The sequence below is a fragment of the Impatiens glandulifera genome, chromosome 7 (genome assembly GCF_907164915.1).
Source record: "Impatiens glandulifera chromosome 7, dImpGla2.1, whole genome shotgun sequence".
Lineage (NCBI taxonomy): Eukaryota > Viridiplantae > Streptophyta > Magnoliopsida > Ericales > Balsaminaceae > Impatiens > Impatiens glandulifera.
Window position 1 is genome coordinate 39,930,225 of NC_061868.1, and position 12,760 is coordinate 39,942,984.

General features: G+C 32.4%; 2 protein-coding genes across 2 annotated transcripts; both read right to left on the bottom strand.

The window, feature by feature from the left end:
• Nucleotides 1-1,204: 1,204 nt before the first annotated feature.
• LOC124945866 (acyl-CoA-binding domain-containing protein 4-like) lies at nt 1,205-8,935 on the bottom strand. The gene is made up of 15 exons (XM_047486381.1): nt 8,837-8,935; nt 8,694-8,758; nt 7,638-7,778; nt 7,374-7,451; nt 7,187-7,297; nt 7,002-7,068; nt 6,860-6,921; nt 6,235-6,374; nt 6,025-6,151; nt 4,848-4,962; nt 4,675-4,763; nt 3,816-3,899; nt 2,371-2,697; nt 2,091-2,150; nt 1,205-1,551 (listed from the first exon to the last, which is right to left on the bottom strand). Exons 3-15 carry the CDS (start codon nt 7,731-7,733, stop codon nt 1,387-1,389), a joined length of 1,521 nt encoding a protein of 506 aa, XP_047342337.1. The 5' UTR covers nt 7,734-7,778; nt 8,694-8,758; nt 8,837-8,935; the 3' UTR covers nt 1,205-1,386.
• Nucleotides 8,936-9,941: 1,006 nt separating this feature from the next.
• On the bottom strand, nt 9,942-12,757 carry LOC124946118 (probable small nuclear ribonucleoprotein F). The gene is made up of 5 exons (XM_047486683.1): nt 12,620-12,757; nt 10,836-10,923; nt 10,705-10,742; nt 10,417-10,481; nt 9,942-10,198 (listed from the first exon to the last, which is right to left on the bottom strand). The coding sequence occupies exons 1-5, from the start codon at nt 12,623-12,625 to the stop codon at nt 10,135-10,137; spliced, it is 261 nt and encodes an 86-aa protein (XP_047342639.1). The 5' UTR covers nt 12,626-12,757; the 3' UTR covers nt 9,942-10,134.
• Nucleotides 12,758-12,760: the final 3 nt, after the last annotated feature.

Consider the following 12,760-nt stretch of genomic DNA (forward strand, 5'->3'; position numbering starts at 1 on the left):
TAAATTCATTTACTCTATCACTCCTCTTTAATAAATTAATTTAGATATTTTGATGTGAAAAGAGTGAAACAGAGACAACAAAATTAATTTCTCTATAATTTGAGAGTAGCTGTTTTCTATATATTAGGGCATATGAATCCATTATATTTATAAAATAAAATAAACTTATAAAAAAATAAAATCAAACAAGTCCTAACTTAAAATTAATTCACAGGTTTATTTTTCTCTCTCTTAAACCCAAACCCATTGATAAGTGATAACAAATCCGCCATGGATAGAATCTGCCATTGACAGATCACATGATCATCCGATCTCTCTCAGCTTTCAAATCTCAGCTTTTGCGATCTCTCTCAGCATTGAAATCTCAGATATCCGATTTCTCTCAGCTTTGAAATGTCAGATCGGGTCTCGGTTCTTTGATCGGTACCTGGAACCGATCGATTCCGACCCGAAATAACCCGAAAACAAACTACAAAATAAATACCCGAACCGATCGGTTCCTTAGGGTACCCGAATCGTCGTTCCATTCTGCCTAAGGATGGCAATTTGAAACCGCCCCGCGAAAACCGAACCGAATTGTTCCGTTTGGGATGATTTTTCTCCGAAACCGAACGAGAATGGGGCGGGGATGGTATTTGTGTCCCCCGCCCCGATCTTCCTCGATCCGCCCCGATTTCACCCCGATTATGCCCCGAACACTATAAATATAGTTAAATCATCAATATATTTATTTATTCACTATATTTTAAAAGAATAGTAAGTTATTTCTTTATAATAATTTAAAATTTCAATATATTACAATATATATTATATTAAAAAATCCATTTATATAATTTTATTGGATAATTTTATTATTTAAAAAATATATATTTTATTAACGGTGCCCCGCGGGGATTCTCCGAAACCGAAAAAAACCAAACGGGACGGGGATGGTATTAAAAAAATCCCCGAAATAAAAATGGTGCGGAGATGGTAAATGCATTCCCCACCCCGAACCGCCCCATTGCCATCCTTCTGCCGTGCCTACGAATTAGAGTTAAGCTCAATTTGAATAAACAAATACTATTAAATTTGTTAATATATATATCATTAAAGTATATTTCAAAAAATCAATATTCAAATAAGATAGTTAAAAAAAGTTTTAAATTTTTTTTTTTTTTTTTTTTTTTTTTTGTCTAACTCGGACGTTTCTAAATAGGTAAACATATCAACTTAATCTGATCAATTCATGAAAAAGAAAAAGTAATTTGTCCAAAAATATTCATAGACAAACAACAACAGTTCTAATAATGTAGTTGATTAAAGTTTTTTTTATTATTATGTAGATGTTTTTTTTATCGTTATACTTAAAACACGCTAATTAATAGTTACCATCTTTTCTTGAAATCAGCCGGCTATCCACTTCTTCCAAACACCACTCGAAGCCTGCTTGTGCAGAGCCGCAACATCCATGTCTCTTTCAGTAGTAGATTTCTGGCTCCTAAGAAGTTTAACCTCTTCTTCTATAGATGGCAATGCCTCAAGCATCTTCTCAAGTTCCAAAATCTGTCCCTGTTTGTACCCAAAATGCCCACCAAAATTTACTCTAAATTACCCGATACAAACGTAATTTTTTGTGGATGCAAAGGCTAAATTGGGTATTATTTGTATACCAAATGAAACAATAAAAGTAAACCATATATATATATATATATATATATATGAACTCATAATAAACAAAATTTAGAAAAAATAACTGTCAATTTGAACTTTGAATAATTTTCAATGAGATCTTGATCTTGACAAAGTGATGGTCTATATATATAGAACTGATGAAAACAATTTGATCTGATTAGAAAGAAGTGATAAAATTGGCATAAACATTATTATTATCTATATGAAATGAAAGACAAGACAGAAAGTAAGATTTTAGCTGAGAAATTTAGAAAGAGTATTTGTTCGTTAATGAGCATTTTGACTTGCGTTTTAATTGTTGTTTCTCAAATGATTATTAATCCCGTTGTGTTTCGGGTGTTTTTGTATTGCTTTTGTGGTAGGTTTAAACGACTCTCATTTTGAAAAAACAAAATTAGAAAGAGCAAAAGACAAACCTCAAGTTTAGTACATCTTGATCTCTCTCCAACTAACTGACCCTGGACTGACTGGAGTTCCTGGAGCAAACAGTAAACATATTTAAGTTCTTTTGGTACTAGACTTTTCGCCCAAAACATATGATTTAAAAAGAAACTTGAATCAAATATTTCATACCAAATGCAAACAAAATCACCTTTCACGTCTCGTTTTGGCAATTTTCAAAAGTGATTGTGTTGGTAATCGCTGTATAAACTAAAAATGTACGAGTGTATTATATTGCACAAGATACATACATACCTTCAACAAATCAGCATATATAGTGGAAGTTTCATCGACCTTTTCCTTAAGACAAGAACTTTCTAATCGGGCATCTTGAAGGGCAGACCCCAGTAACTTCAGTTCTTCTCTAATAGCTTTGGGATCTTCCATTAACTGACCCCTTTGGACGCTACTATTGGTTTGTAAGACTTTGATACTTGTGTTGTTTCTCTCGGTTAACTCCAATTTCTCTGAATTGGCATGAGCATACATGGCCGAGACAGATGCAGCTGCTGCCGCTGCTGCAGGTGATTTCAACATCTTGGGTTGAGGAGCACCTTTTTCTGAAGGTCTCATAACAAATACCTAACATTTCAAAGGAAACAATGTAATGTGATCTCATAACAAATACCTAACATTTCAAAGGAAATTTAATAGCCTATTTGGAAACTTCACAACTACAATGTTTATGTATACAAATTATTTTGGATCATGATCCAGATTCAAGTGTTATTTTTACTTCATTTGGTATACAAACTATTTTATAAACATGATCCAAATTATTGCGAGATTGTAACGGCTTCATTTGGTTGTTATGCAAATTATACTTTGAATAATGGTCTAGATTAATTTCTAGATTAATGCAACTGTTAGCAAACATAATAAATTTAGATTTTTCCGGATAAAAAAAATGTGATAACAAAGTGGCTACAAGTTAACAGAAGATACAGAGACAGTCGACAGACATGAATGTTTAAAAGGTCCACGAGAGAAAGATCTTCCTTAACCAATGATTAGCTCACACTAATTAATACCAGCATGGATTTGACACGTAAAACACAGAAGTTCGCTATCAATAAAATTCCACTCAGTATTTTCAGTAACAGGTTTCTTTACATTTTCCATAAGGTGAATTATTGGCACCTTGTAGTTTAATTATACTACAAGTCCAGTAATTTCAGTACCAGACCAGGCTAAATGCTTTCATGAAATACTTAGGTCTTTTGATCTTGGGTTATTTGGAAAAAATCTTGTTTGATGTAAAAGTTTATTATTTGGATAAAATGACCAAAATATTATAAAAAATAAAGGACATGGTATTTTGATATTTTGATCGAAGATTTGAATGATTTATTGAAGAATTGATAACCCACAACAAACAAGCTCTTACAAACTATTCATTCTAAGCATAGAGTTTGGTTGGGTAATTCCACCAGGTTAAGTTATTGATTAAGCCACTCTAAAATTGACTATTAAGCTAATCATAATGATCTTTTTAACTGGAGGCTAAACAATATACATATTTTGTGGGGTAACAAAGGAACAAATTTTGCAACCATGCTACTTTAGAGAATTGAACAAGTGCGAGTAAAATACAAGAATGACTTAGTTTTATGCACAATTTGGACATTGACTACCCAAAACATAGAGTCCCTGTCGAAACAATAGGATTTATAACAACAAAATTAAGTTTTCGAAAATACCTCATTGTTATACTTCCCATTGTAACCACCGAAGGAAATCAAAAGATTTTCCCCTTCAACTAAGGCTGAAGAAAGACTAAGACCCTGTTTCCAAGAAGCAAGCATAATAATCAACATACAAACAAAGATAATTACTAACTTAAGATATTAATAAGAAAGAACAGTCTAAAGTGGTATAAGATGCATTCAAACAAACAAACCCGAAAAGATTATTCTTTATATTGTATATGGTAGAATTCAAATAATGCATTTAAATGAGGTTCAACCTCACACCTTCACAATGACACTGACACATGCCTCAGGAACTATCTTAGACTTCAATAGTTTCATATAATAAATACTTTTAACATCCCATTTTTTACTTTTCACACTTTAATAAACTGGATTAGGAGAGATACAAAATGCCCTTCTTTTTATAATGTGAGAAGTGTTCCATATATTATTGGAAAAGAGTATATTGGAAATTGTCAGATGTAATGATTTGACCTAAAAATAAGTGTTTGTTAATTAAGAAACTGATGCAAGCCCCGTGCTAATAGAAACTATCAACGCCTCCATGTTGCCATTGAGGACAAGAACAAAAAAGAGAAAACAAAAGCCAAAAGGAAGGAGATGACGAGCTTAGAACCAGAGCAAAGAGAATTATTCAGGAGTTAATTATGACATTAGAAAATAATTTTGTTTTCTCGAAAGTATTCCTGATGTATTTGAATGTCCTTTCTGAACTCATGACTACATAAGTCATAACCTGTACTTATTTGGTTTATCTTCGATCATAGTCGGTGGTTATGAATGAATTTTCATTTTTTTTCAAAAAAGAAGAAGAAAATATCCAAATAAAATTAGACACGTTAGTAACCTCACTAGCAATAGGATCTCTTTCATTCACACTTGTCAACAATGATAACACAAGCTTAGACATATCCAGTACAAGAGTCTCTGTTGCACCTGAGGTACATTCAATGAAATTAAATCAATTAATTAAGTTGAGATCAAGCAAAAGAAATCATGGAAAAACTTAACAGCATCTACCAGTTTTATTGTCTCCACCACCAACAATGTACCACTTCCCGTCAATGTTGATCCCAGCATGACCAGCCCTTGCATTCACCAAGTCACCTTGAATTTGTGGTTGGGACCATTCCAACTGCAACATAAAGATTAGTGCTCATAGAAAATAAAGTTCCGTGTTTCAAAAAAAGGAAGAAAAAAACTAACACAAAATTTAGGGATGAACCTCACTAAGTAGCATTTATATCATAACCTTTAAGACTTAATCTTTGAAGTCTTCCTCAATTAGTGTCAATTGGAGTATTATTGACTCAAGCATTAATATATCCCTCAAAGCATATCTACCCATACCAGTGAATTCAACCTCTTTGAAATTGTCTTCTGAAGTTATAACACATAGGATAGGTAAAAGAACCAGTAGTGAAAGAATGTTCCGAAGAAATAGTTACTTTTATTGACATTCTCATAGGACATGTGACTGAAACCCTACATCTATTACTACAAGAAGAAACCCTTAATGACTGAAAATGAGAAAGTAGTATCCAAACAAAGCAATCAAAAGTAACACGCTGCCAATCAGTGATTGGATGAGCTGGAGAGTAGTATGCCAAGACATAATCCTCATTTGTTTTACTCTTGCCATCATATTTTTCCTAGCAAGCAATTGTTTCTCTTTTAATCAATGACCTTATCTATTCCATCTTCTTCTATGACATTTACTACAAGACCCTCAAAACTTAACTGTTAATTATATCATGCGGAGTGTGTTCCATGTTAATTATTCGTGCTAGATCATGTTAAATCTATTAACATTTAAATAACATAATTAATGAAAATTTGTTTTCTAAATTATATTCATGTTTTGTCATGGTAATAATTTGTATTGCTGACAAAGTGCATAAATAAGCCCAAAAATAGTGTCTACTAAATTTTGAGAATTTCAATAGACCCATTTGTGAGACTATACACATGTTTGTGTCATAAATTGGCAATGGTTTATATACTCTAACTCATAATTATGCGAGTCCTTTTGATTACAAAAAAAACATTGAAAGATTTTTGTCAAACAGTTCAAAGAGGATGAGGAAATAGAATGTTCCTTGAAAAGGGAAATTATTTTGGTTAAGAAAATTTCACCACTTATTTTGTAGGACAAAGGATGTATCAATATACTATAACTGGAATAGTCGGAACTTACTGTTAGTAGGTCCAGAACGTGAAGGTCATTGTAGAAGATGGAATGAGAACAGCCACCAAAAATTAGAAGGTACCTATCTGAATGCACAGCAGCTGCATGATCAAATCGGGGAGTTGGAGGTGCCTGCCTATAGAAGGACAACAGAGAAGTGAACACCATGTAGAAAAACAAATTTGTTATAACAATAGCACAAAGAAACAGTGTACTTACACAGTTTCAAGAACCTCCCAAGTTAATGTCTCCAGATCAAGTACATGGACATCATTCAGCAATTGTTGTTTCTTGCCTTCTCCTCCAAACATTATCAGTCTAGATCCAACCAAACTTACAGATTGTCCACCACGAGATGCCTGAAAATAAAAGATAAGTAAAAAAAGTAACCAGGTACTCATTAGGTTCCCCCAAAATTGAATAAGTGCATGATGCAAAAAAATACTTCTGCTTATTGATCAGATGGACTTAAGGTTTCAATATTTTTGAAAAAGTGAGACTTTTTTCATTGATTCACGATTACGTGAAAGTCACATTTACCGTGGAAAAAAGAAAACCTTTATATAAAATGTCATTACATCATTTGTCATTAGTTAATCAAAACACATCAAGAATGAACAAACATCAAAAGGAGGAGATTCCAAACAAAGAACACAAATCTCTAAATCAAACAGGTTGTGGTTAGCATGAAGCTCAACTCTTAACTTAGGTTTGAACCTTTAATATAAATAAAACAACAAAATACACCAAATTTCAACATGCATATGAACCAACAACTTACATCAAAATTTCTGAATGCAAATAACAAAAAAAAATGGATTAGGAGGTAGTTAAAGTCAGTTACCGGAACTTTTCCGGAAGTTTCCAGCACACCACACTGTAGTGATTCCAGATCAATAAACCATACTGCAAGTTGATCCACAAGGTGTAATATTCAACCATGGATGAGAAATCTACACAAATAAAAAACCAGAATTTAGACAAACCTTTTAAAGTGTCTGATGCATTTTTCGAATGACCACCAACTAAAAGAAGCCTGTTTCTCCATTTAATCTGCATTTAGAAATTATAGGCTTAATTGGAATATGTTAGTGGTAATAAAAGGAGACAGAATCATAAGGAATGAACTAGCACCAAGTAGAATGGGACATAAACTCATTTCATTTCTTACCATACTATGACCTGATGCAGCTGGAAGATTTTCCTGCAAGCTTTTGGCCTCAGCATTAAATTCTACCGTAAGAGGTGGGCTTGACCATGACAAAGTTTGGAGATCAAACACCTTTAGAAAAAGCACAAGTAGCGAATTATACAGCGAGAAAATATATGAATGATAATATTGGGTAGATGTTTCTTACATGCACATCAGATAAATATCTTCCATTCCGGCTTCCACCAGAAATATACAGTTTCTGATCTACTGCAGCAGCTGCATGCTACATTACAAGACAATATGTGGGGTAATATAAGAGAACTCGTACGAGTTATGGAAATGGAATGTCGAGGGGGGAATACGATTACAAACTGAAGGCTATAGCCATAGGAAACACTTTCACGTGGTCCTAGGGTAAATGTAAGTGGAAATTGGGTAGAGGATGATGAGATTAAACCAAAATGTAAACCTTATATCGAGCTGATGGACGTGGACCAGAAACTGATAGAGGAACCCACTGATCATGGGATAATTCAGAAATCCAGCTGCTGTTTTCTTCCCCCATACCAGCTTCTCTATGGAGGCCTAGACTTTACTTGATCCTATATATCTAATAATGGAACAAAAGAAACACAGGAAAATAAATATTAAAAGAATACAAATAAGCCCCAAATGAAAAGAGTGTTATAACACAAAAAGTAGATAATTTGGCTCCACAAACTCTTAGGAGCAATCAGCTAAGAAATAAAAAAACAAAAAAAAAATCAGAAACATCTAGAAACAATTTCCTTTTCTAGGTATAATCATAATGACCAAAGAACTGCCATAATCTTGCACTTCTTTCCCGCAGGGAATGACTCATGGAAACCATTGTAGCACCAGATGATGACAGTAGATACACTAATAGAAATTATGCACATTAAGAAAATCAGACGAGTTCATTTATAAACTGGCCTCAACCAACAACACTCTTTCAGAACACAGTAATTACAGTATAGAGAATAATGAGCTTTCGTAATACAACAAAATCACTCCAGTTCATGTATTTTACTTTGCGATTAATATGCCCACATAATTGATCCTTAAAGGTGTTAAGGTAAAATCTACTTGTTATAGCAGTATATGATCAAATATATCTGCCATAAGCATCAACAGATCATAGTTTACAAGTTGAAACTATTCTATACAAAAGGAAGATTTTAACACAACTTCTAGTTTTTCTTTTCATTCAATAATCTACTTTTTTTTCGAAGATCAGATTGATTGATCACAGTTACAATATGAAGTTTTGTCCGAAGCATCAAGTAGCCTTAGTAAAGTAAAGTGAATTCTCCATTTGAAGATGTTTATCACTTCTTTAATGAGCAGAATTCAGTATATTCATTCCGACAAAAACAAACAAAATCTATCGCCAACATCGTAAAGAGAATTAAGCAGTAGAAAAGAAGCAAACATGGAAAAATAGGAAGAGAAATAAGTATTCATCCATAAGGCTAAGACGTATAGATTTAGGATGTGTGTGTACCTCGATTGTTTTGAATTAAAGGAAGAAGCAATACGAATAAGTTCGTTCGATAGCAAAATCAAATTCTGCAACAAGGAAGGAAGGAAGGAAGGAAGGATTACAGATGTATGAATGAAGAAAAGAAGAAAGGAAGATGAGTTAACCTGTCGTCGTCGTTCTCTTTGGGATGCTCTGTCGAGTTCAAGCTCAAGCTCAAACTCTCAACAAACGTAACGTCAGTTTACAACTCACTTAAAGTTCAGTTCTGAATCAGAAAATAAAGATCAAATAACCCCCTCAACTTATACTTCAATTACTAAAAGAGAAATCATTTAAAAATATATATATATAACTATAGAAATGACACAAAATTCGACGTACGTAAAATAAATAAATAACTAAAAAATAATAATAAATTTTAAAATATCGGTGAAAATAGTCATGTTCAGGATATTTTTATCCCGAATATTACCATCTTCGGAACATTTTTGTATCCGTGTCAATTTTTTCAAACATAAAAGAGCATGATTTTTTTTCTCACTCATTTATAAGTGACGTGTCATATTCGTAAATTTGTTTTCATTCTCAACTTTGTTGACCCTATTACGACTCTTATTAAAATAAGATATTTTTTTAACCGTACAAATCAAATAAATCTAGAAGAATTCTTTAATCTAATTAAAGATTGATTAGATTGCAAATTAAGACTTAAAAGAACAAATCATTGTCCTATAAAACAATTAAATTTGAATTAATATATATATATATATATTATAAAAATAATGGGTTAAAGTTTAAACATTTTTTGAAAGAAGAACTAATAATTTTTTTGTAAAAGAAGTATAAATTAACAGTTAAATAATATGAAAAGAGATTTAAAAGTGTTACTGTTCAAAAATAAAATTAGTAGCATTTATTAAAAATGAATTAATATGCAAGAAATAACTAATGAGGTATCAAACTTTCAAATTAATAACGAGATGAAGAAATAAAGTGTCAATTAATAATTTTTTATAGTGATAAAATCAGAATGAATAATTTTTTTTGGGTGTGTTCATAAAACATTTATCACTAATTATTTTAACAAAATGAATTTCCTTTTAGTGATAAAAGAGAAATGTCCTCATTAATGGATGACATATTGTATATATATATTGGAAAAGAATGAAGATAATGAGACAATTTCTTTGTTGTTCTATTTGAAAGATTATTTTTACTACCACACTGTGCAAAACATTAATAAAATATGAAAAATAAATAAATGAGATCTAAACAAAGAAAAGAAGCAAATATAATTAGAAATTATTTATCATTCTCAAATCACATAGATGCTTTAAAGGTTTTACAGAACTGAGAATCAATAATCTATTTGCTTAAACATAATGTATCTTCAACCTATGCATGCTAAGATCAAACATAGAATGGGAAGAAGATCATCAGCATCTCTGTTCAATCAATAATCTCATTCCGCATCCTCTACCTCTTCATCCTCCGGAGCACCTCGCATATAGAGAACATTGTTGCATCTAGATAGATAGACACCACAAACACACAGTTTTTTATTTTACATCTTACAACTATCGAAACACAAAAGTGGGTAAAACACAATGAGAAACTACTTCATCACCAGAGTTAAATCTTATAAACCCTTTCATTCTTGAAAACAACTAGAAATTCGAAGAAATATGAATATGCAGACTGTTGATGTAAAACAATCTAGGGTTACAGTGGATAGCATCATTACCTGATCAGAATCTCGCCAAGGTTTCCAGTGAATTGCCCATCAATATATTCTTCACTGTTTGCCAACTGCAGATAAAACTAAGTTAGCTCAAGGTTATCACTTCAATCAAATATTGTCAAATGATTAAACAGTCTACACATTTGAAATATAGACATTTACAAATGGGAATCATATATTGAACCAAGTCTCCTGCACAACTCAGATTGAATATAAGCCACATCCAGACAAACTTCTAAACTACAATATGCAATATTGTAGCAATAAATTAGAGAAGGAACTCAGAACTACCTGCAAGTTCATGTACGAATCAACAGAGACAAGAAAACCTGAGACACCATAAAAAAAGATGGCACATAATGTTAATAACACGGGATAGTTAAAATTAAGAAAGAGGAAACATGAAGTAAAATGTGCAGCACCTTTATATTCCATTCCCCACTTCAATTTTACAATAACTTTCTTCCCGGTCAAGTTGTTCAAGAAAGGCTTCGGGTTTACAGGTACAGTCTGCAATTATGTAGTTTTTGTGTAAGAAAAATATATATAAATGTTATGAGAATTCGTTCACGAATTGTTGAGTCATCAACTGACTCCAGACGCAAAGCTATAATGGAAGTTAGCACTCTTCATTTAACACCATTAGATATCCACATGGATAAAGAAAATACGAATAGTGAAAAAAATAGAAGATGAGCTGTTAAGCTATAGAACTTACATACAATGATGTAAGCTAACTCTAAAAAAATGAAACATGACCCAAAATAATAAGAAAACCCCTAAGTACACAAACCCTTCAACTTGCCTCGAGTTTCAAAACATGCCCTAAATATCAAACAACTTTAAATTATAACCTTAAATTTGCACAAGTCTCAAAATTAAAACTTGACTAAACATCGAATTTGAAATCAAATTTTCTACACTAGGACAACCACAAAACTCTCTCTGTTCCTATCGAGAACACTTGTTAAGATCAGAAAGGATGAAGCAAAATAATAAGAAAACCCACAAGTACAGTACATAAACACTTCAACTTGCCTCGAGTTTAAAAGCATGCCATAAATATAAAACAACATTAAATTATAGTCTTTAATTTGAACAAGTCTCACAATTAAACCTTGACTAAACATTGAATTTGAAATAAAATTTACTACACATGTACAACCAAAAAACTCTCTCTTTTCCTACTGAGAACACAGTAAATATCAGAAAGGACAAAACAACCCAGTACTGAATCTACTGATGTAAGACAATGCCTATCTATAATCTCGTAGAAGAGATGATGACAATGAAATATCAAAACACACTGAAAAAACCTTGCATGTTTGTTAAGCATAAGACATCAGCGGAGATTAATGTGTGGTTAGGAAATGCCATCAATGTGCAGAGTTTACTTAGTATATATACATCAAGCACCGCCACCAAATCAAATGTCTAAGGAATATAGATTGAGGAGAGCAAAGCTAATAAAAGAATCACATAAATTAGATGAGTTCTTGTGAAAGATTTGCAGGTAGCTGAAGGAGAGGGGATAGGATGACCACATTAAGATGATTAACATAGGCAATACCGCAAATATTCCAAAATTCGATGCTTTCATTTATGCTCCTGTAGTGTTGATAATTTAATCACAGTCTACTGTAAAACTGGATTTCTGTTTATCTAAAGTATGGAAATTGTCTTCTTACCCCCCTATTTCTTTAGGCCCTTTACCATAAACTTTGGCTGTTTGAATTTAAACAATGGATTGTATTTCTAAATATACAAGTCCATGACTTCTTTAGCGGTATAAATTGTTAATAGTTGAAAAACACCAATTTGGATTGATTGTAGAAAAATGATTTACACCCAGTTCAAAGAAACATGTGATACCCTAAGGGGCTAACACCCAGTTCAAAGAACAACAAAAGTAACTGGAGGTCGTAGCAAAAGGAAGTCCAAATGTTCTTAATACCAAATTTTGGAAACGAGAGCAGAATCAACATGTTAGGGATAAATTAGTAGAAAGTTATGCCCTGAATTGAATGCACTTCCCTGCATAGCTATTACAATCTTCCATAAACTTCGGAAAAGAACTTCCATTTCACAAATTCACCAAGAAAATCTTGCCGTACTAGATTTTGTTCGCTTTTATGTGATAAAAAATGGTTAATCAATGCATCATCAAGAGAGAAAACAAAACTCGTAGAGATTTAGCAATACTTACCGCCATTCAACCAGTATGATTTGTGAATTTCGGAGGAAATCTTCGGGGCCGCCTCTCAAGCACAGCAGGGTTTAGGGTTTTATCAACGGGGAAAGTGTTTCAGACACATACCTAGATTATTTCATTTTCAAATAATCCTCT

Excerpts from the sequence above, each read along its gene's own strand:
- LOC124945866 (XM_047486381.1), bottom strand. The coding sequence starts at position 7,733 with ATGGGGGAAGAAAACAGCAGCTGGATTTCTGAATTATCCCATGATCAG. Across the intron at positions 6,922-7,001 it reads TGCATCAGACACTTTAAAAG|TATGGTTTATTGATCTGGAA; the intron begins GTTTGTCTAAAT and ends ATCAACTTGCAG. Across the intron at positions 6,375-6,859 it reads AAACTTCCGGAAAAGTTCCG|GCATCTCGTGGTGGACAATC; the intron begins GTAACTGACTTT and ends TTTTATTTTCAG.
- LOC124946118 (XM_047486683.1), bottom strand. Across the intron at positions 10,482-10,704 it reads ATTCGTACATGAACTTGCAG|TTGGCAAACAGTGAAGAATA; the intron begins GTAGTTCTGAGT and ends TTTTATCTGCAG. Across the intron at positions 10,199-10,416 it reads CTTGGCGAGATTCTGATCAG|ATGCAACAATGTTCTCTATA; the intron begins GTAATGATGCTA and ends CTATCTATCTAG.